This window comes from Melanerpes formicivorus, unplaced genomic scaffold (assembly GCF_026170545.1).
Source record: "Melanerpes formicivorus ecotype bairdi unplaced genomic scaffold, bMelFor1.0.p_v2 SCAF_2, whole genome shotgun sequence".
NCBI lineage: Eukaryota > Metazoa > Chordata > Aves > Piciformes > Picidae > Melanerpes > Melanerpes formicivorus.
Window position 1 is genome coordinate 48,381,076 of NW_027142354.1, and position 27,505 is coordinate 48,408,580.

The following is a 27,505-nucleotide window of genomic DNA, read 5'->3' on the forward strand; positions in this document are numbered from 1 at the left end:
CTGTTAGAAGCATACCCTAGAAAATGTCTAGAGTGCAGGAAGCAAAATGAGCTTTTCCTGTAAAGTTGGTTTTTGTCCTGCTGAAAAAGCCTAGTTCTGAAAACACTGAGGTGTTGGAATGAAAAAAAATCAAAGCTTTTCCGCTGATTTCTGTCAACTTCAGTGTAGCTTTGTAGACCAAAGCACAGAATTTGGTTCCTGGGGTTTATTACCACTCCAACCCGTTGACTTGGGAGCTGCTGGTTGGGTTATTTCTGCTCCAAAGGTGACTGCAGATTTTTGACTGTCTCGTGTTCCAGTGAATTAGTTTTAAGAGTAAGTCAGAATCGCTTTGTGGGAACCTTCATCCTTGTCCCTGTGCTCAGGCCTTGATTCTAGGACTCGTGCAGGAGTTTCCATGAGACTTCTCTGAAGTCAGAAGTTCAGTGAACACTTGGAGGTTGTCTGAATGGAGAATTTTGAGCAGCAGTTACTGCTAAAATTCCAACGCTTCTGTTTCAGGCACGGACGAGCTGCAGTTGTCAGCTGGTTACCAAAATACTGCCAGACGCATTTGCCTGTTTAAAACAAGTTGCTTGCTGTACAATAAATAATTGTCCAGCTGTCCTTGCATGAACCCTCTAACTTGTGTTTTCTTTGAGGAGCCGAAGGAGGAGGAGATGACTGAAGAAGAGAAAGCAGCTCAGAAGGCCAAGCCAGTAGCAACCACTCCTATTCCAGGAACCCCATGGTAGGTGATGGTTCTCCCTATGACTGTTACTGTGGGACTGGAGCATTGCTGCCTGTAAGCCACCAGGAGGGTTGCTGGGTTGTCTGGAACAGTGTGTGCTTCTGTCTCAAATGATGTTGAATTTCCCACAGCCAACACTGCCCATGACGTCTTGTGGTGTGTGTGTGGCTGTTCTACCACACGTGAACCACAGGCCTGCAAAGGATGCTACTAGTACAGATCTCATATCCCAGCTCCCCTCAGCTGTCACCAGTTTCTGTTGATGCAGGATGAAATACTGACCAAAAAAATACAATCCTGGACTTCTTTTCCCCCAGGAAGGAGATAGGTGTGGGGAAGGAGTAGGTATGACTGTTGGCCAGAGCAGTCATTTTGGAGGTTTTCACTCAGTACAGATACTGGTCAGGTGCCCCATCTATTTGATGTCATGGTGAAGTTACTTCTGCTGTACTATCTGTTTGGATGGCCAAGGTAATTTTAGACATTGCAATTGAGACATTGACACTTTTTTTACTGATCTTTGTTACCTAGGACTGTCTCTGTGGTTGTTTTCATCCCGTCCTTTTTTAAGTTCTGGCGAAATCATTACATTCCTTTTTCTCTCCTTTTGTGAGACAGAGAAGAGATGAGGTCAGTGTTATCCCAAAAGGTGATTCACCTGTCAAAGCCTTTTTCTGGAGAAGCACTGAGCATGCAGCAGCTCCTGATGAAGCCACTTAACCATTGCACTTCCAGTCTGCTAGGGGAGAAAAGCAGCAATTCCATGTCCCATTTGGGCAGTAGGAGTGTCTGGGAGTGGTGCAGTGAGGGTAGCTGGGTCTGTCTAGGATGACTGGGCTTGCTTCAGTCTGAGTGTAGCATCAGGTGTGGACAGCAAGGTGTGATCCAGCTGTTGTGTCTGACTGTCAACCCCCCAGGTGTGTGGTGTGGACTGGTGATGAGCGTGTCTTCTTCTACAACCCCACCACGCGTCTGTCCATGTGGGACCGACCCGACGACCTCATTGGAAGAGCTGATGTCGACAAGATTATCCAAGAACCTCCTCACAAAAAAGGAATGGAAGAAGCAAAAAAACTTAGTAAGAGCATGACTGAATGCTTCTGTCACCTCCTTGTCTTCTTCAGAAGTCTGAATGTAGCTGATAACTTCTTTGGTGTTGGCTTCCAAAGCTGGTAACATCCAAACGAGCAAGCGAAATGTCAGGAAGGCTTTAAAATATGTCCAGCTTTGGAACTGAAGAGGGCTGTTTGGAATGGAGGTTGATAGAGTCCTTTGTGAAGAAGTAGGCTGTCAAGAAAAAAGAGAGGTTAACTGTTTTCTAAATGACACCAGGCTGAAAATAAGACTGTTGGGGTTTTTAGTACCAAAAGAAAAGAAAAAGGTTGTGTGTGTTTTATAAGCAAAAACAATTTGGGGGCCAGGGAAGATTTATCATAAGGTAGGAATGGGCTCTCACATAAGAGGATTTACCTTGGAGAACACCAACTGGGATGCAGCTTGGAAACAGCTGCCAAGAGCAGAGAACATTCAAGAGGCTGCTGAAATAAGACCTTTCTTTGGCATGAGTTCTTGTAAATGATCCTGGGATGACAGGGGCTTGGTAGTTGGAGGTGAGCAAAGTGCAAGCAGGTGATCAGGGGACCCAAATGAGCTTCACTGGCTGGTTCAGCCTGAGGTTATTTCCCCTGGAAACAAGAGGTCAGTGTTTTGTCACTTTAAATCCAAAGCTGGCCACAAGTCAATTAGCCCTGCCAGCAAGTTCCCACTGTGTTATTCTGAAAGCCCCATTATCTCCTTTGCCTGGACATATCATTGCTGTACACATTGCCCTCTGTTTGGGTACAGGTCTTCATTTGTTAGTTAGGAGCCTCATAAACACAATATCTAAAGTGTTGTTGCAATCTGTTACAGTCAGAGAAGAGCACGAATCCACAGAGGATGCGAACGAGGACGAGCCCATCAAAATCAAAAAGCGCAAGTAAGTTTGATCAGTGCTCAGGGGGCTCTGGGGATAAATACCTGAGGCTGAGGGTGTGCTGAGCTGAGGGTGTGCTTGTGTTCAGCAGGGCAGTAACTGATAGAATTGTGGAATGGCTTAGGTTGGAAGGCACCTTAGAGATCGTCTATTCCAACATCCCTGCCATGGGCAGGGACACTTCTCAACTAGACTCAGCGGCTTGAGGCCTCATCTAACCTGGCCTTGAACAGCTCCAGGGAGGAGGCATCCACAGCCTCTCTGAGCAACCTGTTCCAGAGTCTCACCACCCTTCTACTGAGGAACTTCTTCCTATGGTCCAGTCTAAACTTCCTCTCTGTCAGCTTAAAACAATACCCCTTTGTCCTATTGCTAGACAGCCTTATTAAAAGTCCCTCTCAAGCCTTCCCTCAGGATCCTTTCAGGTATTGGAAGGCAGCTTTAAGGTTGCCCCAAAGTCATCTTCTCTCTAGGCTGAACAACCCCAGCTCCCTCATTCTGTCTTCATAGCAGAGGTGTTCCAGCCCTTGGATCATCTTTGTGGCCCTCTTCTGAACAGCTTTGGTGAAATTATCAGCTTCCTGCTGTTTTACTTGGGCAGCTCAAATATTTCCCTGAGACAGCTGAAATTCCTGGATAGATGAAATAGCATCAATCATCAAAAATGGTATCAGCTGCTCAATCCAAGGACTATTTCGAGTGCAGTTCAGCATAGTTTGTTTCTGTTGCTTGTTTATCCATCTTGTTAATTTCTGTGCACTGAGGTTTTGTTGCCAGAAGCTCCAGCCATGCAGATTTTCCTGGTGATTGCTCTGCTATAAAAGCTCTCAGAGAATGGCTCTCAGGATTTGGAAGCCTGTGCTTCTGAAGTACCTGGTCATGCTCATTCTGTCCTGGTGGAGTTAATTTCTAACCTGCAGGGTTTGTCATGTCACTTCCCTTAGTTATGCTGTGTGTTTAATGTTTATTTTCAGGAAGGATGATAACAAAGATATTGATTCAGAGAAGGAGGCTGCTATGGAAGCTGAAATTAAAGCCGCCCGAGAGAGAGCCATTGTCCCACTGGAGGCTCGGATGAAACAGTTCAAGGACATGCTTCTAGAAAGAGGGGTCAGAGAAATCTCTGTGTGTGTGTGAGGGAGAAAGGGAGAGAGGGAGGGGGTGGTTCAGGCAGAGATTTCAGCTCTTGGTGCATTCAGAACCTGCAGTGCTTTATGTGAGGCAAACCATCTCATCCTTCCTCTGCTCAGTGGATGCATTTGGTACCAGCTTTTAAAGAGCATTGTGGTGATAGAAAACCTTTGATTTCCAAGTGACTGAAATTAAGCAGCATCAAGGCAGACTGATTCATTTTTTCTTAACTATTTTTTCCAAGTAATTACCTAATTGAAAGCTGCCATAGAAAACAAATCAGTCAGACTGGACACATCCTTATGTGAGCATCCTGTGTGAGACAGTGAGTTCTGTTTGCTCTTAGCCTTTGTTGGGAGACTTTCAGTCAATTAAATTGGAAATCTGCTTGATGCCAGTCAGCTTTGACAGAGAAATGAGGCTGTTAAGATGTAAATGCATGGGGAAACTTAAAGTACAGTGGTTCCAGCTGCCTATGCAGCTTTCATTTAGTTTCAATACCTGGGTTTATGTGGTAGTTTTGATAAAGCTTTATTTAAGATGAGCAGGAAAGCACTTAAATCCATCTCTTGTAGCAGAGCTGTTTGCACTCACAACACTTACAAAAGGTACAGAGCAGCTGTGGGCTGTGAGAAGAGAATCTCAAGGCTTTCTTCTGATGGATTGATGGGTTTTTAAGTGTCACACAGCAGCAGTAATTAAGGGTGTGTTGTGTTACTTAGTAGTTTTCAGAGCCCATTAGTGTCGAATCATCTGTTAGTGAGGGAAACGCCAGGATGAGGTGGTTTTACTCTTATCAGATGTCCTATAGTTTTCCAGCAAAACTGCTCAGCTTCTGTATGTTTGAGGAGGCTTTAACCATTAGCTGAATTCTGACTTCTTTTAATTAAAGGTTTCTGCTTTTTCAACGTGGGAGAAAGAGCTGCACAAGATAGTTTTTGATCCTCGTTACTTACTTCTCAACCCAAAAGAAAGAAAACAGGTAAAAGAGAAGATAACCTCTCTCCCCATCCTCAGTCTGCTGCTTCTGTCCCTGCTCACCTTCCAGGCTAAGCAGTGTCCTGGGGGGGGCGCTGGTTGCTATGCTTAGGGTTTGTCTGGTAACAGAAGGAGGCAGCAAGAAAAGAAGCAAGTTGATGGTTTCATTTCTCCTGTGGTTGGAAGATCTAATATTTTAACAGTGGAAGTTGTGTACTTACATAGAGCTTCCAAAACCAGTAATCACCAGTATCTCTTTGAAATATTGGTGTAATGAATAATCTATTTATGACATAGTGGGAGGGGGAGGACCTAAAGTGCATTTTTATTGTTAAAGAAGTTCTCGCTCCAGAAGCTTTTCTTCAGCTGGATGTAGGGAAATGGAAAGCTTCAAGATTACAGGAAGTGTTCTGCTGGCTTAAAGGTATGACCCAGAGGAATGTCAACATACCACGGAGTGTAAGAAGCTTCACAGGTCTCAGGCTGTGTTTAGATGCAGTTCATGTATCATCCCCTGCGTTCAGCAGGGTGGGGTAATCTATGTGTTCAAACACAAAGGGTCCCTAACCCTTCGTTCTGCCTTCTCTGTTGGGTCTGTGGTGAGAGGAGAGGAAATGGGAGAAAGGGAAATAGAGAAAAGGAAGAAATGTTGTTTCCCCCACCCCCCCATGCCTAGAGCTGAGGTGGCCTGAGGTGTGTATGCTCTGTGTTGGTGACTGGTGTTTCTGTAGGTGTTTGATCAGTATGTGAAAACGCGAGCAGAAGAGGAGCGCAAGGAGAAGAAAAACAAAATAATGCAGGCCAAGGAGGATTTCAAGAAAATGATGGAAGAAGCAAAGATTAATCCAAGGTAAGAGCTTCTTTCCTGCTCATAGGCATAACTTCTATTAGAACAAGGTGTGCTGGGTGACTTCAGGCCCGTTAACCTCTTTCAGAATGGGCAAAGGAGAAAATGCACAAGATCTCGTTGAAATCCTCTTCTGCCTGCTTGTGTTCCCATAGCCCCATGAAATAACAGACCCTGTGGTTTACAATGATTCACTTGGAAGAAGTCCCCAGCACTCTGGACTGTCAGACAGGCCTTGTGCTCCACCAGGAGTTTTCTGTAATAGCCTTCTTCTGACCAATAGTCTCTGAGAAGTGCTAGGGAGGTTTCTTCAGTGTGAAGGGGCTGAGGGGTGCTTTTGTGGTTACAAAGTGCGCTCATGATCACGGGGCAGAATGTTCTAGTTGCTTTAATACAGAAATGATTACATCCCCCTGCTGTGCAGACCTGCTTGCAGTGATAGCAGGGAGGCCATGCAGTGAATGTACAGAACATGCAACATTTTACTGCCTGGATTATTTGTTTCCCAGCTTTCTCACACAGAAATCATTAGCTATGTGCCTGTGTCACCAGCTGAGCCCCAAAACATTCTCTTTCAGCACCTCTTGGCCTAGCTGACAGGAGTTCTTTTACAGTGAAATAACAACTCATTTTTTTCACTTCAGCTGCCTTTTCCTTTTTTTCAGTGAGCCATTGTGGCAATCTGAGGGAAACCCACTGTTATGTTACCTTTTAAATTGCCTCAGAAGTAATTAATAACTCTTATTTAAACACCCAGCTGCTCAGTTAACAAGGGTAGCAGTTTCGTAGTAGGCTGGGAAGAATGGAGTCATGGAAATGGTTTAAGGCAAAGGTCATCAGTAGTAAGTTTACTTAATAATTCTGAGAGTTAAGGTGGGCTGCTGTGTTAGCTTTAGTATCCTCCACTTCCTCTCCAGTGATTGAGACTGACTTACCTGATCATGGGCTGGGGTGGGAAAGAGAGTTCCAGCTGAGATACTGTCTTGTTTAATCTTATCCTTTGTCTTCTGGTTTCAGTGTTTGTCTAGAGGTATTGCTGTACTCCTGTGAGTGCCAGACTGGTTTTTTATCATCTATCTCAGTCCAACATGCTCAAGAGTTTGTGTTCCACTTCACTTAAACAGCTCTTGTTCTTCAATATAGCTGTACATTCACTTTCTAATCTTTTTGAATAAGCTACCAAATTCTCTTCTTGTTTCAATTTACCCTACAGCAACAGTAGGCTGGATTTTCCAAGTCTAATTATTTCCATGCTGTGATGAAAACATTCGTATGATTATAAGTGTCTCACGTATTCTTGGGGCCAGATTTGCATCAGAGCTTGGAAAAAGCACAGTAGTGGTTTTTTTCGAGGTAAGTGGCAGTACCACATCTACTGCACAGCTTGGAATCTGGCCCTGGAGGTGAGAGAAGGCTCAGGGAAGGCTGTGGGGATTGTAGGCCAAAAGCCCTCTGCCTGTAGTGTGGAGATGCCTCAGCTCCCTGTGGTTTGAGATCAGGCTGTGCAATGTTCACTGTAGGAGCAAAAAAAAAGGTTCAGCCATTGTGGCTAATACCAACAGGTGATTGTTTGGTGTTTTTTCCTTGTTCAACTCTTAGCATGGTTTGGCTGCAAGTGAGTGCACCTAAAATTTTCAGTTCCACAGCTGTGAAGTGCCTGGGCAGGCTGGTGGCTGAACTGCTCACCCACAAGAAAGGAAGATGTTGTTGGTTTTTTTTTCTAGACCACTTGAGTTTTTCCATTTCTTCTTCTTGGTTGCGCTGCAATCTCTCTCCTGTGCCTGCACTTTCTGCAGGTAGCTGTAGTCCAACAAACCATCCCCCCGCACCCCCACCTCCCCCTTTTGTCTGTGACAAAAGCTTCCATGTGTGTGCCTACGCCCTTCTACATAGAGCAGTGATGGAGCAGCTCTAGCGAGCCTGCAGGACCTTGGGTTTGGTTTTGCACTGTGCTCTGGCACATCCCAGCAGGAGGAATTTTTCTCTGCTGAACCTGCTCCCCAGCAAAGACAGCTCTGCCAAATGAGTTCACTTGCCATTTTGTTGCAGAACTACTTTTAGTGAATTTGCAGCCAAGCATGCTAAAGACTCGAGGTTCAAGGCAATTGAAAAGATGAAAGATCGAGAGGCCTTGTTTAATGAGTTTATCACAGCGGCAAGAAAGAAGGAAAAAGAAGACTCGAAGACCAGAGGGGAGAAGGTAAGGAGAATCTTTTCGTCTTAGCAGTGTGAGTGGTGTGAGTCTGAGAGAGGGGTGGGGACAGCCTGTGCCTGCTTTCCAGGGAGCCCTCAGACATGGTCCTTCTCTCTCTGCAGAGGTTGTGCAGCCTAAACACTTCCCACCTATCCCCGTGGTCTCTCTGAGCTGTACTGACTTGTACAGTAGAGACAACTGAAGTGTTAAATTCTTTTTGTGAAGCTGAGTTTACTTTATCCCTTTTTTTCATTTACCTAAGCAAGTAGCATTCTTACCTGCAATAATGCCTGATTTTTTAAAACACATTGTTTTGGTTTGTTTCCCTGAAGCATTAGAAGGAAAAGGATTGGTGTCCTGTTTGGCCCCAGAGCTGGCCACGGCCTCTCTGCTCTCAGTGGGGGAAGTGAGAACCTGCAGTTCTCTGTAGGATCTTCCATTTAGATTGCAGACAGCTTCCATACCCATCCAAAGCCAGCACTGCAGTGCCTTCTGAATCTTCCAGTAAATGTTTCCTGTGTATGAACTGCTGCTTATCAGAGTGAAGGGTCAGCTGCTAAAGCCTGAGGGATTCCCTGTGTCCCTTGGCCCTGTTGGCCGTAGCAGAGCAAGCTGCTGGAGAGGTGGCCTCAGGTGTTAGCACAGAGCGCAGCCACTGCCCTGCGTGATCTGTGTGGTGTGTGAGTGGGGAAAGTGACCTCTGAGCATGATCACTGCTGCCAGTTCACAGCCTGTAATATTTATACTATAAATTTACTGCAAATTCCACCTACTGAGAGCGCTCCCAGGTGAGAAAACGCTGAGTGCCAGCTGAGAGCTGGGGGCAGTTTAGTTATCCAGCGAGTTCCGCACATCTTTCAACCCCAGCTGCTCTGCTTTGATCCCATTCTACACTCAGCTTTTCCCCACTGCTGGCTCCTTGCTGATACCTTTTGTGCTAGCAGAGGGAGGAGCTGCTGTAGCTCAAAGCCAGACCTCTCCACGCACCCCGATGCCGTGATGGTACGCTGCATTTTGGTTAAGAAACGTGCCACCCTAAAGCCTCCTTCCAAAGAAGCAGCAAACCCAGCTGCTGCCTGGTGGTGTTGCATGATCGCCCTACTGCTGCAAAGTTAAAAGGGAGAGCCTCTGTGTGTGTGTGTGTGGGTGTGTTTGCTCTGGAAATGATGCTCTGTTGTTGGGGTTTGGTGTTTTTCTTTTCTTTTGTTGGTTTGCTCTGTTTCTTTTTGATTTACTTTTTTTTTTTTCCCTTTAAGCCTTTTGTAACCATTTTATGTATTCTGTTTTATAACAAGTGGATAGACTTGACAGTTATGTGCTGTGCGGCCTGGCAATCAGTTCAGTCTGACAGCTGTCAATCACTGACACGCAAATATTATGGGATTCCCTAGTGAGGAAAGCATTGGTATCTCTGTGTGGTGACTTTAGCCTCCCGCCCTTCCGGTACTTTACATTTTTTTAGTCTTTTACCTTGTGAAGTGATGATGAGAGTTGTACCTGCAATGTTCTTAACTGCCAAAAAAAAAAAAGACTTCTAAATACACCTGAAATAGTTTCAGTTTTGTTTTCCTTTGCTTTTCAAAGTGCTTAAAACCTGAAAAAAAAGAAAGAACGTTTTAAGGCGTTTCGCCGGAAGCTTTCTCAGTCTGTTTTGCTCTGTGGTGGTTTGGTTTGGTTTGGTTTGGTTTGATTTGGTTTGGTTTTCAAAAAAAAAAGCCCAAACCCTTGATTTAAGGGAGGATTAACTTCACAGAAATCTTTAATGTAAGGGTTTATAAGTCCTGGAAGGGTTTGATTGATTGATTGGGGTGGGGGTTTTTTTGCTGCCCTGAGGTATGGCTTCTTGAGCTGGCTGCTCCAGCATCGCCCTTCAGTGGGGTGGGGTTTGGTCAGCTGCCTCATTGCAGTAAGGAAATACAATCTTGGTGGCAAAGGAGGAAGTGCAGGAGGGTTTCAGGGTGTGGAGGAGGGGACCTGGCCTGGCAATGCTGAGCAAGCTACTGCTGTGCTGTCCCAGGACACAGCGCTGCCCCATGTCCTTGATGAGACCTGTGGCAGCAGCAGAGCCTGACACCCCCTTGTCACCCACTGAGAGAAACCTTCAATTGCAGAGGTCCCACAGCTCCCTGTGCTGGTGGCTGCTCAGCTGTCCTGTGTCACCACCTCCCAACAGCTCTCTTAGTAAGCTAGCTTCTGTGTATAGATCCCTAACCTCTCAATGTCACAGAGCTGTGACCTTAACAGAGTATTCCCTGGGGAAATGTTTTTGACTAATTTGTTTGATTTTTCACCTGTTTTTCAAATTGAAACCCAAGCTGCAGCACCTGCATGGAGGGTGGCTGAAGCTAAACCCATGCTGCAAGGTCTGGAAGTGTCCCTCTTTTTTTTCTGGGGAGGGAGCTGGCTGTGCCCTCCTGCTTCTCCGCTCACCCACAGCCATAATTTGAGCAGGAGTAAGCACACAGCTTGAGGGGGCTCAGGTGGCTGCTGGTGGTCCCACAGAAGCACCATTCTGCAGATCATGCTGTTCTTCCTAGATTTGGGTTGTGCTGCAGTGGGTGCCATGGTGCTGCCCACAGTGTTGATGCTATGGGGCAGGGATCCATGGGGGTGCAGTGTTGATGCTATGGGGCAGACCCACAGGTAGTTTGGGCAGTGCTGCTGTTGAGACTTGGCCATACCCTTACCTTACAGACTTCTGTGGTAACATCTGGGAGTCATTTGACTTTGAAGGAATATTTCTCATGCCAAGGCTTAGAAAGCTTCATCCTTTTGATACTGCATGCTTGTTTTAAGATGTTTTACAACAAGATTCTTAATTTTACAATGAGTAAATGGTTTGCTTAGCATTTTGTTCAGCTGCTGTAAGAAATGGTGCTAGTGCTGTAGATATAGAGCATCACTGGCACTAACCAGGTGTTTTCTAACCTCTGCTCTCTTCATCTCCTTGCTAAGATAGTAAAGGAAAAACCCTATAAAGCCTTTTATGTTTATATGTTAATATTGTGAAGAACTAAAATTATTTGGGGTCAAGGCTGCAGAGTGTTGGTTCTAATTTCATTTTGCTCTTGCACTCAGTAACTAAACACATCTTGGGGGAGTGGGGCTGGGACAGTTCTCTGGCAAGCCAGAATTTGTTGGTCTGTCCATGTGCTGCCTTCCCTCATGAACCTCACTGTGCTGCAGCTCCACTGCTTCAGTGGTTTTCTGTTTTGAAGGGGAGATGAGTAATGAAAACTGAATGGCCATCCCTTCTGGGCTTGGGGTTTTTAACCAGTGTGCCATCCAGAAGGGTTGATGCCGTGGCCCAGCAGGGTTTGGGGTGCTGTGAAGGCAGCATGCTTCACCTTGTGTGGGGAGTCACTGGAGGCATTCCCTGGCACTCAGTGAGAAGTGGGGCTGAAGGGTCAAACCAGGCTTGGGATGAGATAAAAAGGAGGGAAAAAGCAGGCACCAAAGTGCAGCAGGAGCAAGACATCATCTGCCCCAGAGAAAAGGTGTAATACAAGCCCAGCAGACTCTTGCAGCTGCTGTTGGGAGTTTGGATGAAAATGTGTTCCTAGCTATCTAGAACTAAAAAGCCTGCCATGACTGATCCTCTGCAAGCCCTTTGCTGGGTTTGGTGTGATGGGCAGAGTGCTGGCATGCCAATTCCCATTGAAAATGGAGACTAAAATACTTAAAACTTCCAGATATATCTGTGTGCATATCCACCTTAACTGTAATGCACTGTGGGTAATTCTTGGTTGGTTAGATCCACCTAAAGACACTGCTCTTTGTCAGCAGCTCCAAGTATTTACCCCTGTTCGTTGGACACTGGTAGGATGAGTCAATAAATATTTGTCTGGACCCCAGTTTAAAGCTGCAAAACTTCTGTAGCATTAACATGCAAAATGCTCTCATGAAGAGTCAGTAACTCGTTACTTTGAGATATGAAAGGGCAAGAAAGAAGCATAAATTGGAGTGAAATGGGAAAATCTGTATTGGGGAATCATTTGTTAAAGAACGACAGTTCATCCAGGATGAACTATAGCAGATCCTCCTAATGCATCTGCTTTAGCAAAATTGGCCCAAGGGAAGAGGAGTTTGAAATGCTTTTTGAGTCTAAATGGAGGGGTTTAGTGATTTCTTTGTTGTGGGATGTGATATTAATGTGCTTCCCTCTCCTGGAGGTAAGTCAACTCCTTTTTTCATAAGAGCAGACTGTTTGGTCTCAAAGGATCTTTCTCAAGCTCCTGTCTTTCTGTTTCTGTCTGTAAAACAGATCAAAATGGACTTCTTTGAGCTCCTGGCTAACCACCACCTGGACAGTCAGTCTCGCTGGAGCAAAGTGAAGGACAAAGTGGAGACTGACCCCCGTTACAAGGCAGTGGATAGCTCCTCACAGAGGGAAGACCTTTTCAAACAGTACATAGAGAAAATAGCCAAGGTATGCCTGTGACCCTGGATGTTCTGCTGACCATGTGGCTTTTAATGTGTAGAGCAGCTAACTGGGAGACAGACCAGTCTGTGCTTTAGTTCATGGAAAGAAAACTCTACACCTATGTTACTTGTAGAAGTACCCCAAAATGACAGCCTGAAGCCTAGAGATGCTATCTCAGGGGGTGCTGCTGCAGATGGTCATGGTACCTGTGTGTGCATATCCACACATGGTATGGGGAGAACTTAACCAGCAGAGCAAGAAAGAAGGAGACTCCTGTAAAGCCCCTGGTTGTAAAAATAGAGTAAAGCTTCAGGAAAGGCAGACACCACAGTGATTTCTTCCCTCCAGGGTGTACAGGCTTAGCTTGGTGTGACTTTTCACAAACACAGAACTGTTTTGGTTGGAAAAGACCTCTAAGGTCATTGAGTCCAACTACCAAACTAAGACCATTGTGGCCATTAAACCACATCCCAAAGTGCCATGTCTGCATGTCTCTTGAACACCTTCAGGGTTGGTGACTCCACCATCTCCCTGGGTTAACCCATTCCAATGCCTGACCTTTTGTGTAAGCCCAGCTTCCTTCAGGAATGCAGGTGGTGTGCACACAATTCCTTCACCGGTGGTTCTCCCCTAATCTAGTATCTCCTCAGGCAGTTCACGGTTGAGAATGTAAAGCTGGGTTCACCAATAGTGATTCACTCTCCCCTGTCCTCCCATTATCAGCAGCTTGTCCCTGCACACAAAGGAGATGCTCCTGAGAGCAGTGGTTGTGTGCTCAGCCTTGTGCCCCCCACACAAACCCTGCAGTGCTCAGTGTGGCTGCTGAAGAGTTTGTAAGCTCCAGATCTCGAGTCAGGGTGAAGCGCTTTGTTCCAAGGTGCCTTGGGTCTGATAACCCCTTGATTCACTTGTCTAATGAAAGTCTGAAAGGTGGTGTTTTTATTGAGCCAAGCTTGTTCTTGCACTCTAGAACTTAGACTCTGAGAAGGAGAAGGAGCTGGAGAGGCAGGCGCGCATCGAGGCGAGCCTGCGGGAGCGCGAGCGCGAGGTGCAGAAAGCGCGCTCCGAGCAGACCAAGGAGATCGACCGCGAGCGGGAGCAGCACAAGCGGGAGGAGGCCATCCAGAACTTCAAAGCCCTTCTGTCTGACATGGTGAGATGTGCAGGGCCTTGCTCAGCTGCTCCCTGAAGCTCTGCCCAGTGGGAAAAGCTTTTTGACATTGTGTTTATGTAGACTTTGTGGTGAAGCTGCCACAGTCTCTTCGCAAAGGCTGTTTGGGTTTGGTTGCTGGGGTTGTGGTGGGCTATGCCCACCCTGAAAACAGCGGGGGAGGCCGTGTGAGAGTTTTTTGCCCTCCCTGGAGGGTGTTTTCCCCCCTGGGAAACAGACTTGGTCTGTTCCACTCCCCCTCCCCACACACACACCTTGTCCAGCAGGGGTATAAAAGGGAGGACATTGCAGCCATTGCTCTCTCTCTTCCTTCTGCTTTGTGGGGACGAGAGAGAGTTGCTGCTGGCTTGCTGCTTCCCTGCCACGTGGTCCTCCCTGTGGCTTCCCTTGCAAAAGACTGGTTCTGTATCTCATATTTCTTTTCCTTTTCCCATCCATCCTTGTTTCTTACCCTTGTGAACCCTGCCTGTCATTGTTACATATATATGTATTGTTTAAAGAAAATTCTTTGCCTTTCTACTTCCAAGCCAAACCCAAATTATTTCTTGGTGGATTTGCTCCCCTCCTGTTTTTTTTCTCTCTCTATTGGGAAAGAGGAGGGAGGGAAATGGGGGAGGGATTCTCAGCCTTGCCGCCATCTGAGCTCTGAAGCCCCAGTTAAGGCTCAAACCACCACAGGGTTTTGTAAGAAAAAAACACCAAGAAATAACTCCAGGTGTGCAGAAGAGATCCCAATGAAGTATGGGATAAATGGTTTCAAACCCAATCCTGTCCTGCTCAGGTGCGTTCTTCAGATGTGTCCTGGTCCGACACCAGGAGGACCCTACGCAAAGATCACCGGTGGGAATCGGGCTCCTTGCTAGAAAGAGAAGAGAAAGAGAAGCTCTTCAATGAGCACATTGAAGCACTTACCAAAAAAAAGAGGGAACATTTCAGGCAGCTCCTGGATGAAACTTCAGCGGTAAGAGCTCTGTACATTCATGCTCTGCATTCCTGCCAGCCCCTCATGATTCCTCCTCTGGTTTTGTGTCACACTCTCGGGTTTGTGTGGTTTGATTTCATAGTATCAGTCAGGGTTGGAAGGGACCACAAGGATCATCTAGTTCCAACCCCCCTGCCATGGGCAGGGACACCCCACACTAGATCAGGCTGCCCAGAGCCTCATCCAGCCTGGGCTTAAACACCTCCAGGGACGGCACCCCAACCATCTCCCTGGACAACCCATTCCAGTGCTTCACCACTCTCATGGTGAAGAACTTCCTCCTCACATCCAGCCTGAATCTCCCCACCTCCAGCTTCATTCCATTCCCCCTAGTCCTATCACTACCTGAGATCCTGAGAAGTCCCTCCCCAGCCTTCCTGTAGGCCCCCTTCAGATACTGGAAGGCCACAATTAGGTCACCTTGGAGCCTTCTCTTCTCCAGACTGAACAGCCCCAACTCCTTCAGTCTGTCCTCATAGGAGAGGTGCTCCAGCCCTCTGATCATCCTCATGGCCCTTCTCTGGACATGTTCCAGGGCCTCTTTGCTCTACCACCCTTTTCTTCTCCATAACAACCTTTTTGTGCATTCTATTACCTTACCTGTTCCCTGCTCTTTTGGTTTAACATTCAGTTCATTGATATTGGAGCTTCTAACCAGTGATCTTTTTCTCTCCTGCAGGATGTTGCATTTCCTTAGCACTGAGTTATTTGATACTCTTTGTGGCATCTTGCTCTCTCAGACACCCAGTGTTTTTGTCCTAATGAATAGCAGTTTCTAATCTTACCAAGTTCACCCCTTTTAATGTTCTCCTGCTTTATTTCATGCTGCTGAATCTGAACTTTTTATGCTGTGTGATGCTCTGGAAATCCATCACCTATTCTGTGTCATGGGGTTTAGTGAGTCTTGCTCCTTTTCAGTTGTGTGCCAGCTTCAGTCAGCTTGCTTTTAACCCCAAAATTATTACTTCAGTTTTAACACCTTCATTAAGAACATTAGGCAGATTTTGATGTGACATGACACTGGAGCAGGTTTTCTGTAGGTCATTTGTAACAGTGTATTCACATATCACAGAATCACCAAGGTTGGGAGACACCTCAAAGATCATCATGTCCAACCTGTCACCTAAGACCTCATGACTAAACCATGGCACCAAGTGCCATGTCCAATCCCCTCTTGAACACCTCCAGGGATGGTGACTCCACCACCTCCCTGGGCAGCCCATTCCAATGATGAATGACTCTCTCAGTGAAGAACTTTCTCCTCACCTTGAGCCTAAACTTCCCCTGGTGCAGCTTGAGACTGTGTCCTCTTGTTCTGGTGCTGGTTGCCTGGGGAAAGAGACCAATCCACTACTGGCTACAGCCTCCCTTCAGGTAGTTGTAGACAGCAATAAGGTCTCCCCTGAGCCTCCTCTTCTCCAGGCTAAACAACCCCAGCTCCCTCAGCCTCTCCTCACAGGGCTGTGCCCCAGACCCCTCCCCAGCCTTGTTGCCCTTCTCTGGACATGTTCAAGAGACTCAGTGCCCTTAAACTGAGGGGTCCAGAACTGGACACAGTACTCAAGGTGTGGCCTAACCAGTGTGGAGTACAGGGGCACAAGGACTTCTCTGCTCCTGCTGGCCACACTATTCTTGATGCAGGCCAGGATGCCATTGGCCTTCTTGGCCACTTGGGCATACTGCTGGCTCATGTTCAGGCAGCTGTCAATATGTGCTAGAAAAGGCTGCTGGGATGTAAATGGCGTTTGTGAGGACTTGGAGCTGAAAGTGCTATCTCCAAATACTAGAGGAAAGTAAATGTACAAAGTCATCTGATGGAAAATACAAAGGTAGCAGCAAAAATGACCAAACCCCAGCACTTAACAGCAGCAGTTTAGTCAGTGGATTTGGGAAATGTCAGAGCTCTAGCTAGAGGAATATTTACATCCTGTCATCTTAGAATCTAGTCTGTTAGGTGGTGTGTGGATTTTGGGTTTTGTTTGTTTTAATTTAACTGCTTCTGCTTTTTTTTTTGAAAGATAACCTTAACATCCACGTGGAAAGAAGTGAAAAAAATCATTAAAGAAGATCCAAGGTGCATTAAATTCTCTTCGAGTGACAGGGTGAGTGGTTTGCATCTCTGTGGTGGCTGCCTTGCAGTGCAGGTGCAGGGCAGGTTAATGGCTGCAGAAAGGGTTCCTGCTCTGTGAGCAGTGCCACTGATGAAGAGAAAACTGTGGAAAGGAAACCCAGCATTAAGGGGTAATTACTGCTTGAGCTGCATGAAGCTCTGCACCCAGTGTTTGAAGCTTGTTCTGTTTCTCTGCAGAAGAAGCAAAGGGAGTTTGAGGAGTACATCCGGGACAAATACATCACTGCCAAAGCTGACTTCAGGACGCTGCTGAAAGAGACCAAATTTATAACCTACAGGTGTGTGGCATGGGGACAGCAAAGGGCTCAGCTCCTTCTTGTGCTCCTCCATCTAAAGGGCTGCAGCCTGCTGTTTTTCTCCCAGCATGAGCTGATGTCTGAGTTACACTTTACAACCTTTCATAACCTGTCAGCAAAAATCTACAGCAGCTGGAGACCTCTATTTGCTTTATTTCGACATATGTAGTGCAAATCAAACCAGCATGAGGTGAGGTTCCCTTTGGCTCTGGATTAGTGCTCTGGGAGCAGTACCCTGAGCTGCCAGGTGTTAGATTTGTGTCGTGGTGAAGGACATTCTTCATGTCTGTGCTAGCACTTGCTTTAGACTCCAGAAGGATCCATCCTGAAATGAAGGCTCTGCTTCAGGACTCTGGAGCAGACAGCAAAGAAATATTGCTTTCATTGAAACGTTGTTAAAACCCCCATAACTAAAGTGCCTGGCTTCTGTGGGAGGACTTCTCTGACAGGGGCCTCACAGGTTTGCAAAGCTTCAGGGGGTAGTGAGGCTGATGGAGAGTCCTGGGCATGGACCAAAACAAGTCTGCCAGAAACACAAGGCTGATTAATAAAGGAGAACTAAATGAAACTCTTTGGATCCCAACAAACCTCTTGGTGGCCTTATGTGCTAGTGTGTTGGGATTCTAGTGTCAGGTGGAGTTGCTGTCACTGTCAGTGCTCAAAGCTGGTGAGGAGGGAATGCTCAGCCAGTCAGGCTGGGCTGAACTGAGGCTGCCACATCCAAATTCTAATTATTTGCCTCATTTAAATGTCAGTCTAAAACCCTGATTGTACTTTTTTGTCTCTCTAGGCTTTAGCATTTGCATAGCTCAGGTAGTGCTGTGCAAGGCCACTGCAGCCAGACAGCTGTCTTCCTTTGGTGTTCATTAGTGTGGCACCAACATAGGTGGCTCTGTCCTGTCCAGGCTGGTATTGATGTGCCTGCTCCTGACCTAGAGCACCTTCTTTCTAATGAAGATCTCCAGGTCTCTGCACCCTTTCCTTGCTTCTCCTCCCCACTGTCTCGACCTGTGCTTTCTTGGGGTGAGGGCAGCTTTGGGAGGCTCCTGGGGTGTTGTGTGGGCTCTGGGGTGTTCTGAGCACCCCAGACCACTCAGGTAGTAATTGTTACACTTGCTTTCAGATCCAAAAAGCTGATCCAGGAGTCAGATCAGCACCTGAAGGATGTAGAGAAGATCTTACAGAACGACAAGCGTTACCTGGTGCTCGACTGCGTGCCGGAGGAGAGGCGCAAGCTGATCGTGTCCTACGTGGATGACCTGGACCGCCGGGGCCCACCTCCACCACCCACAGCCTCAGAGCCCACAAGGAGAACAACAAAATAGTCCTGAAATACTCCTCAGCTGGGGATGTCTAAAATCCAAAAGCTTGCATGAGCCATCTGTCAGGTTTATACATACACATTGCCGTGAGTACAGTGCAAAACCATCTAAGGAGCAGAGGAAGAAGCAGCATTTGTGAACATGAAATGGTCTCTGGGTGGGTGGGGGAGAACCAACAACAAAAAGCCCACGTTGAAGGTATTTATGAGCTTCTCTGGGGCATGACTGACAAGAATGGGAGTGTGTGGGTGGTGTTTGGTGACCAGCTCTGGAGCGATGCAGAGTCTGTGTGTGAGGTGCAGGTGGTGGGATGTGGAGGCTGCCTTCTAGGCAGGGTCCTAGGTGTGAGTCTTGTGGTTTGAACTTGTACTGCATGTGTGCCACCAGCTTCCCAGTGTTACTGTGGGCCCTCACTGGGAGGAGAAGTGCTGCCTGGGACCTCTAAGTTATTGGTTATTGAAGGCTGTGTTCTGTAGACACAGCTCCTAGTCTTCTGCTTGCCTTCACCCTTGGGATGGAGCTCAATCCATCCCAGCCAGGGTTAGAACTGAGAGAAGTGGGCCTGAGAGACCAAACCAAACTTGTTCACAGCTCTGCTTTGTTCCTCCCCCAACCTACGAGTTAGACACAGACGAGGTTGCTCTGCCCAAGTGAAGATTTGTCTGATAGCTTCTCCCCGAGGCCGGAGCTGCTGGGTGAGTGCCGGCACAGCACAGGACGGTTGTCCAAACACCTTTTTCTTTACCATCAAGTGATCTTTACACACTCTGGATTAGACTGTGGATCTCCCCTCTGGGCAACTCTTGTAAACTATACTCCTGTTTTGAATGTTAAACTTGTGTTTCTAAAGTTTAATTTTGAAACGTTGGGATTGTCCAGTTTCTGTATTTGAACGACAATAAACCAACCCTTTTTATATATGGATTGTACAGGCCCAACACCCCTTTGTGCTGCCTCTTCTTGGACTGCTGAGTTGAGGAGTAAACAGGGTCAGGTGGTGATGGCAGATCACCTCCTGTCAGTGCCCAGCTGCCAGCACAGAGTCCTCTCAACCCCCCCAGACAGGGGAGCCCCTAGCAAAGCCCATCCACACCCACCAGCCCCCACAGGGACCTTGTGTCTTCTCTGCTGCTTCCGGGCACCAACTCTATGGTCACAGTATCACAGTATAACTAAGGTTGGAAGAGACCTCGAGGATCATCAAGTCCAACCTATCAACACAGACCTCATGACTAGACCATGGCACCAAGTGCCACATCCAATCTCCTCTTGAACACCTCCAGGGATGGTGACTCCACCACCTCCCTGGGCAGCACATTCCAATGACGAACGACTCTCTCAGTGAAGAACTTTCTCCTCACCTTGAGTCTAAACCTCCCCTGGTGCAGCTTGGGACTGTGTCCCCTTGTTCTGGTGCTGGTTGCCTGGGAGAAGAGACCAACCCCTTCCTGGCTACAACCACCCTTCAGGTAGTTGTAGAGGGCACCCCTGAGCCTCCTCTTCTCCAGGCTAAACAATCCCAGCTCCCTCAGCCTCTCCTCATAGGGCTTGTGCTTGTGCCTTGTTGCCCTTCTCTGGACACATTCAAGTGTCTCAATGTCCTTCTTAAACTGAGGGGCCCAGAACTGGACACAGTACTCAAGGTGCAGCCTAACCAAAGCAGAGTACAGGGGCCCAATGACTTCCCTGCTCCTGCTGGCCACACTTTTCCTAATGCAGGCCAGGATGCCATTGGCCCTCCTGGCCACCTGGGCACACTGCTGGCTCATGTTCAGGTGGCTGTGGATCAGCACACCCAGGTCCCTCTCTGTTTGGCAGCTCTCAGCCACTCTGACCCCAGCCTGTAGTTCTGCATGGGGTTGCCGTAGCCAAAGTGCAGCACTCGGCACTTGGACTTGTTGAATGCCATCCCATTGGACTCTGCCCATCTGTCCAGTCGGTCGAGGTCCCTCTGCAGAGCCTTTCTACCCTCTAACTGACTAACATCTGCCCCTAACTTGGTGTCATCTGCAAATTTGCTGATGACTGACTGAACCCCTTCATCCAGATCTCATCAGTGAAGATGTTGAAGAGGACAGGGCCCAGCACTGATCCCTGGGGGACACCACTGGTGACTGGCTGCCAGCTGGATGTGGCACCATTCACCACCACTCTCTGGGCCCGGCCCTCCAGCCAGTTCCTAGCCCAGCACAGAGTGTAGTGGTCCAAGCCTCGAGCTGACAGCTTAGCCAGCAGTTTGCTGTGGGGGATGGTGTCAAAGGCCTTGCTGAAGTCTAGGTAGACCACATCCACAGGCCTCCCCATGTCCACCAGACGGGTCACCTGATCATAGAAGGAGATCAGGTTGGAGAGGCAGGACCTGCCCTTCCTAAATCCATGTTGGCTGGACCTGAGCCCTTGGCCATCCTTCAGGTGCGCAGTTATTGCCGCCAGGATGATCTGCTCCATCACTTTCCCTGGCACTGAGGTCAGGCTGACTGGCCTGGAGTTTCCAGGTTCCTCCATCTGACCCTTCTTGTGGATGGGGACCACATTGGCCAGCTTCCAGTCACCCAGGAGTTCACTGGTGAGCCAGGACTGGAGGAAGATGATGGAGAGCAGCTTGGCCAGCACATCTGCCAGCTCCCTCAGCACCCTAGGATGGATCCCATCTGGTCCCATGGACTTGTGAGTGTCCAAGTGGCTCAGCAGGTCCCAAACTAATTCCTCATGGATTACCAGGGCATCACACTGCTCCCTGACCTCAAAGGACACAGTAGGGACACAGGTGCCCAGGGCAGGACACTGCTGGTGGGCTCATGGCACCATGTCCCTCACCATGGGAGCACAGGACTCTGCTCTGCCAGTGGGGGGATTCCTCCTGGCTCAGCCCTGCAGGAGGCCCTGCGTGGTTTATGATGGCTTTAAAATGTGCTGAACTCATTCATTAAATGAATGTGATTGCTATTAATTTAAATTTATCTTGTTTATGGGCACCAGATGTTCATTAGCATTTATTTATCTCCTTATTCTGGGGATAAAGCAATTACCCCTGAGGCAGCAGGCGGGGGGTGCTGCAGCTGCAGCCATGCTGTGCTGGTGATGCAGAACAGTAGGGAGCTGCTCAGTCACCCCTGCAACACCTCAGGCATGGTCCCTTCTGTCCCCCCAGCAACAGGGAGAGGGTGGGATCCTCCTTCAGAGATGCAGGAATGCTGGCAGTGTTTCTAACACCTTTCCCATCACAGACCAGCCTAGGACTGCTTCTGAACAAGCAGTGAGCCAGCAGGGCAGGAGGGAAATGTGAGGTGAGGAAAAAGAGAGAGACTCAACTAGTAAAAAGCCCAACTCCTTTCTGGGCAGGAGCTGCAACCCATTCTTGGCAGGACAGCCAGTCTCTTTTGAGGCTGTGTGGCTGTTTCCAGCTGCTGAGTAGACCCCGTCACCACTCAGTGGTTTCTTCTTCCTTCTGCTCCAGGAGCTGGCACTGAGCCTGGGGGGTTCTGGGGATCTCAGACACTCCTGAAACAGCAATAACTGGGATCCCAGTGAGGGGCTGGAGCACCACAGGACTGTGCCACCTGCTGCTCCCACACCTCCTGGGGACATTTATTATGAACTTTGTGCCTGTACTTTAAAGCCACTCTTACTGTGCTGTAGGAGGGGGTCTGTGGTCAGTGGCTAATAAACAGGCACAGGAGTCTAATTTTATCACATCTCTGTGCTGGTGTGAGGAGGAACTTCCAGTTTAAAACTTAGTGTTGAGCTGCCCTGTGCTGGCTTTGTGACAACCCCCTCTGTCTGGCCATCACCCTGATGCAATAGCTGGGGCCTCTGGGCATGTGGTACGGGCCACTGGGCAGGACAGCTTCCAAGGCTGATGTTCTCCCTGTCTGAGACTGGTAGGAGTCACTGGTAGCTGCTAGCTCCTTGGTACTGCAGTTCATGCCAGGCCTGGCCCTGCACCAGCTGCAGCACTGACTTCCCCCCACAAACATCCTGAATGGGACAGGGCTGTGAGGGACAAAACCAGGGGGCCATCCACAGGACCTTAAACCACAGTATAAAGGAGGAGACCATCCCCCTGGATGCACCCCTGTGTCTGCTCCCTGTCCCACACACTACCAACAGCAGAATGGGACTGGGGGAATGTTTGCCCAGTACCCAAGGACTGACACTCACCAGGCTGCTAGAGTGAGAGGCTGGATTCCCACACATTGCTCTCCAAATTGTCCACTGCCACCACAGGCCCTACCCTCACCTAGGATCAGCACCTCTAGGCTCTCTGGGCCCCCCTAGGCTGTTCCTTGTCTGCACAGACCCCAGCAACTCTCAGTCCACTGAGCAGGGACCTTCAGCTATGGTCTGGCTGCCCCAGAGCCACCAGCACAGCGGGGCACAACAAGCAGTGACTCCACACCAAGACAGGTTTGGGACAACTTTACTTCTGAGAGCAGAGTGCAGGCTTTCTGTACAGGAACCAAAAAAGAGCTTTTGTTTTAAAAAACCCCCATTCAGGACTCTTCCTATTTTATTTTTTTAACCATTTCATTAAAAAAAAAACCAAATAACCAAACCCAACCAGTTACTCCCAAGAGCCATCACTTGTGGTACATTGCTGAGCCAGTGCACTTTGTTCTTCCCCTGTGGTCACTCCTCTGAAGGTGGTCAGCTCTGTCCCGGTGCTCCCAGGCTCCCTTCCAGGGGCCAAGGTCTGGCTGGGGTCCCCCTGCTTTGCAGCTCCTCTCCTGTGCTGGGTGTGGGAGCTGGGAGGCCACAGCAGGGCGCGCTGGAATGCTTGTGGTGCCCCACAGAGACCGTCCCAAGAGGACATTTGGCCCGTGGAGCTTCCTTTGACCGTTCCCCCCAGGGCTGCCAGCACTGGAGGGATGCCCTTAGAGAGCCACTCCTGCAGCGCCAGCGCTGGCTCTTCACCGACTTCATTGACTCGCTTCCTTTTTGTTGCAGGAGCAGTTTGCAGATTGACTGAAAATTCAGCAGTTCTGTTTGGTGGTGGTGTTTTTATTGAACAGTCGCTCAAGTGGAAGGAGGAAGGGCCTGAGCAGTCTTTTAGAGCAGAGAGGGGCAGCCTGGCCATGCAGAGAGGAGGAGTTACTGCTTTTTATTATCGTTATTATCGTTATGATAAGGTAGGACCTCGAAGGGCCCCTCTCTGAAGCAGTCAGGCGCTATCAGCAAGGTAGGGCTGGGTTCCTTTTGTTTAGGAGGTCATAAATTAGCAACTTTTATCTTTTAAAAAATCTAATAAATAAATAATTAAAAAAAAAAAAAAAGAGAGAGAGAGAGAGAAAAACAGAGAGAGAGGAGGAGAGAGAGAAAGAGAAAGAGACAGTCACAACATGCAAGAGCTCACAACAGAACAGGTGAAAATGACCAAAGCAAAAGACAGGAGCTGCAGAGGTTTGCCCAGGCTGGATTTGGTTTGCAGTCAATGCAGTTTGGAAGCATCATTTATAAAGGTATTTCATATACCAAGAAAGGCACCACAGTATCTACAAAGCCAAATCCTCAGGAGGATGTCAGTGGGGTGGGGGGAAGCAGCAGCCTGGCCAGTGTGCAGCAGATCCCCCCTCACTATAAGCTCGTCCCTTGCAAATCTGAACTGTCCCAGGCTAGGGTGAGGTTTGCTGTCCCTTGGTGAAAACACAAAATGATAAGAAAAAGACAAATGTGGAAAAGGGCCACGGGGACAACATTCTAGTCTTGCAACACAACAGGTGGAATGCTGCCTGGGTCAAGTTTGAACCATCAGAGCAGGACTCACCATGTGCTCCCATGGGCACATACACCACGTGCCCCCTCTGTGTCCACTGCTGACAGCCCACACCACTGCTACCACCACCTTGCCCACAAACAGACAGCTCCAGAAAGCCCAGAGCCACCCCAGGACACTGGGACAGCAAACACTCAAGACCTCTGAGCTCTCAACAGGAAATGGGGGGTGTCTCTGGGTGTGCCCCAGAACTGAGGGTGCAGAGCACTCCTGCCCCCTGTTCAGATGCTACCTGAAGAGCAACAACTGAAGGAAGGAAGAGGAAGGAAAAGGGGGAAAAAAAGAAAGAAAGAAAGAAAGAAAGAAAAGCAAAGCAACACTTGAGATCTCGTGTGTGCTGGTGCCCATACACAAGACTCCTCAGGAGCACCGTGTCCTCCTAGTTGACCTTGTCCTGGAAGATGTAGAGGTTGTTGGTGGCTGCCACGGCGATGATGTTCTCGGAGGGGTGCCAGGCTGTGTGCAGGATCTTTTTGCTAAAGTCCAGGCTGTCGACGCTGATCTCGTCCTTCCGCCGCTTGCCGCCCACGCAGACCTTGCGGGGCTTGAGCACAGCGCGGGGTTTGCTGTTCTCCCGCGAGGCCTCCAGCGTCACGTCGCGCTTCGTGTTGCGGTCGAACATGCGGAAGAAGTTGTTGTAGGAGCCGCTCATGATGACGCTGCCGGGAGGGGACAGGATGGGTCACCACCGGCGGCCCCGGCCCTGCTGCCAGCCTGCCCGTGATGCCCCGGCCCTGCCCGGCACAGGCCCCGTGGCATGTGGGGGGCACAACCAGGCTCCCCAGCAGCTTGTGCCTCATTCTGTGCCAAAAGGCTCAGGCTCAGCCACTGGAGCCATGTCCTCACCCTAGCCTTGTCCTTCAACCAGGGGCTACACAGACAGGGAGGACAACGCCTCTCAAGAGTAAAAACACGTGGAGCTCAGTCCTTAGGGCAGAGCTTTAGCTGACATGGCCCCAAGGGGTTTCCACCTCTTTCTTGAGGCAAACAGCCTTGTACTAAAGGAGGCTGAAAATCCAGAAGCAAAATGAGGTTTGGAGTCTGGGCCCCAGGCCCAGCTATGCCTCCTTAATTTGCTCTGATGGTGCAGAGCAAAATCTCTGTCAGCTCTACCAGACCACACTTGGCCATGTATCCTTCTGCCACCCACATCAATGTGGCCTATGTGAGGACAGAGTTCCAACCCCAGGCTTAGCAAGCTGGAGCTGGACACATCACTACTCTCTTCAGGTGTGGGTGAAATGGAAACAGGAACCAAACTCAATCTGGAAGAGAGCTGGAACCCCACCAGACCCCCCAGCAACACTTGGATTTGGAGCTTCAGGTTCAGGTGATCCTTGTACTCTCCAGACCCCACAGCCAGCCGCAGCCTGGGGAAGGGACTACATGGGGACACTGGACCCTCCAGGACACCCCTAAGGTGCACCCAAACTGGGCATGTGGCAGGCTGGAAGCCTGCTGCAGCCACAGCAGTGAGCACTCACCTGTCAGAGCCGTTCCAGACGCACTCAAACTTGTCAAAGATGCAGTCGTTCTCGTAGAGCGAGCACAGCTTGCTCCGCAGGTAGTCGTGAACCTGCCAGCACGGAGGGACAGGGTGTGAGGACCCAGCACCGGCTGGCACAGCCCAGCCACCAGCTAACGCCAGCCTGGTGCCCACCAGAGGCTGAATCATGAATCATTTTGGTTGGAAAAGACAGTCAAGTCCAACCACTAACCCAGCACTGCCAGGTCACCACTAAACCATGTCCCTCAGCACCACATCTCCAGGGCTTTGAAACCCCTCCAGGGATGGGGACTCCACCACTCCCCTAGGTAGCCTGGGCCAGGCCTAGACAACACTTCTGGGGAACGAAAGTTGTTCTTCATGTTCAACCTAAACCTCCCCTGGTGCAACTTGAGGTTGTTTCCACGTTACAATCCACCAGGCTACTCATTCCCACATGTAACAGTCCTTTCTTTGCTTCCCACGATTTAATGGCACAGTGTTCCCACCCATCACATTTGTACTGGCGTGGGAGCACAGCTCAGGCAGCAGCACTGCAGGTGCCCAAGCGCTGCTGATGCCCAGCCGTGCCACACTCACCTGGTAGGTCTCAATGGGCCGGTTCTCCATGTTCAGGTCCCACACCTTGACGGTGAGATAGTCACGGGTCATGATATACCTCCCGCTGTGGCTGAATTTGACATCGGAGATTGAGGAGATGATCTCAGAGAAAAACGACCGGTTACTGGGGTCTTCAGGCTCCTCAAAAACTGTGCAAGAGCAAAGGACAAGTCCTGCCATCAGCCACCACCCAAACACCCTCTGGAACTAAGCAGGGGCACCGTGTCCCTGCAGGATGTCACCACAGTGAGCTGGGTGAATGCTTCCCACCGCTGGGTTTGGCCCAGGCCAGACTAACACACGTGTTATAAGGCTCTGACTTGGCACAATGGAAGCTCCTGTTTTGGATGCATGCAATGAACAGGAGGGATGATTGCAGACCAACCATCAACAGCTCCACAGAAGCCCAGACAATTTAGAGCCCTGTGTGTCACTTCTGCTCTCTGGAAATCGATGTGCAGCGGAACCAAAAGTCAATGGCAATATTTTACAGCTGCTGCAACCGGCAGATGGAATCTGGTCAGGCTGAGTAAATCATGGTTTGAGCAGGCTGAAGGAGACTGATGAAGTTCCAAATTAAATGTATTTACAAATTTGATTTCAAAGCAACATCAGCTGGGCAAGTGTGGCTTTGGAGACCCAGCACAGAGTGGCAGCAAGAGAGCTGCTGCCGACACAGGGCCATCCATCCAGCCTCCTCTCTCCACAGCTCTCCAGCACAGCTCTGCTGGATGCTGCTGGGCAAGCTGGAGGAGCTCACACTGCTTCTCCACTGGAGGAAAACCAGCTGCCAGCCACACTGCCTGACCCTGCCTGACCCTGTCTCCAGGCTCTCTTACAACCCCTCTGCTATGGTGGCTGCTGGCTCTGACCAGCCAATGGCCACAGCCACAGATTTGCCAGTGGCTCTGTGCCTGGCACAGTGCTTGGGCTTATCATCCCCTGAGCCCTGCAGCACCAACACCTCAGCATGAGTACAGAGGAAAATGCTCCTGAAATGCCAGTCTGCGTAATCTCTGCAAATCAGCAATGTCAGTGCCCACCTCAGGACCTACTCCAGCTCTTTCAGTCACTGGCAGGAGCCCTGACCACACACTGGGGCTGTGGAACAAGGGGAGTGAGAGCAGCCAGAGAGCAAAAGGATCCCAGCAGTCTATGGAGGGCACTGATCACTACTTGTCTGTGCTGCCACCAGGTCATTGCCCCATGAGATGTTTTACTGCCATGGATCAGGGTGTGTGGGTTTGTGCCAGGGCTCTTCTGAGATGCCCACTCCTCCATGGGATGCTCAGACTCTGCCCAGTCCCAGTGCTGGAGCAGCAGGGCTCTGCCAGGACTGGGGTCACAGCATACTGGCAGTGCCACCAGAAGCAGAGTGGGCACTGGGCAGGGGCTTGGGGGAGCTATTTTTGCTTGCCAGCTGAAGGCTTTTGTGTGGCTTCGCT

General features: G+C 49.1%; 2 protein-coding genes across 9 annotated transcripts in view; one reads left to right on the top strand and one right to left on the bottom strand.

The window, feature by feature from the left end:
* TCERG1 (transcription elongation regulator 1) overlaps window positions 1-19,098 on the top strand; it is a 34,843-nt gene extending 15,745 nt beyond the window's left edge. For 4 of the 6 annotated variants that reach the window (XM_068159148.1, XM_068159173.1, XM_068159189.1 and 1 more), the window contains 13 exons: window positions 642-730; window positions 1,648-1,808; window positions 2,642-2,708; window positions 3,680-3,815; window positions 4,729-4,818; window positions 5,546-5,664; window positions 7,711-7,861; window positions 12,120-12,284; window positions 13,249-13,431; window positions 14,231-14,410; window positions 16,450-16,533; window positions 16,740-16,840; window positions 17,982-19,098. In XM_068159148.1, coding sequence (XP_068015249.1) covers window positions 642-730; window positions 1,648-1,808; window positions 2,642-2,708; window positions 3,680-3,815; window positions 4,729-4,818; window positions 5,546-5,664; window positions 7,711-7,861; window positions 12,120-12,284; window positions 13,249-13,431; window positions 14,231-14,410; window positions 16,450-16,533; window positions 16,740-16,840; window positions 17,982-18,183 — 1,728 coding nt within the window. In that variant the 3' untranslated portion in view covers window positions 18,184-19,098. The remainder of the gene's footprint in view (window positions 1-641; window positions 731-1,647; window positions 1,809-2,641; window positions 2,709-3,679; window positions 3,816-4,728; window positions 4,819-5,545; window positions 5,665-7,710; window positions 7,862-12,119; window positions 12,285-13,248; window positions 13,432-14,230; window positions 14,411-16,449; window positions 16,534-16,739; window positions 16,841-17,981) is intronic. The other 2 variants (XM_068159156.1, XM_068159164.1) reach the window with 2 other exon arrangements.
* A 3,486-nt stretch (window positions 19,099-22,584) lies between these two features.
* The window catches only part of PPP2R2B (protein phosphatase 2 regulatory subunit Bbeta), a 79,481-nt gene continuing 74,560 nt past the window's right edge, over window positions 22,585-27,505 (bottom strand). For all 3 annotated transcript variants that reach the window (XM_068159205.1, XM_068159214.1, XM_068159222.1), the window contains 3 exons: window positions 26,040-26,209; window positions 25,438-25,529; window positions 22,585-24,612 (listed from right to left, as the gene is read on the bottom strand). In XM_068159205.1, coding sequence (XP_068015306.1) covers window positions 24,333-24,612; window positions 25,438-25,529; window positions 26,040-26,209 — 542 coding nt within the window. In that variant the 3' untranslated portion in view covers window positions 22,585-24,332. The remainder of the gene's footprint in view (window positions 24,613-25,437; window positions 25,530-26,039; window positions 26,210-27,505) is intronic.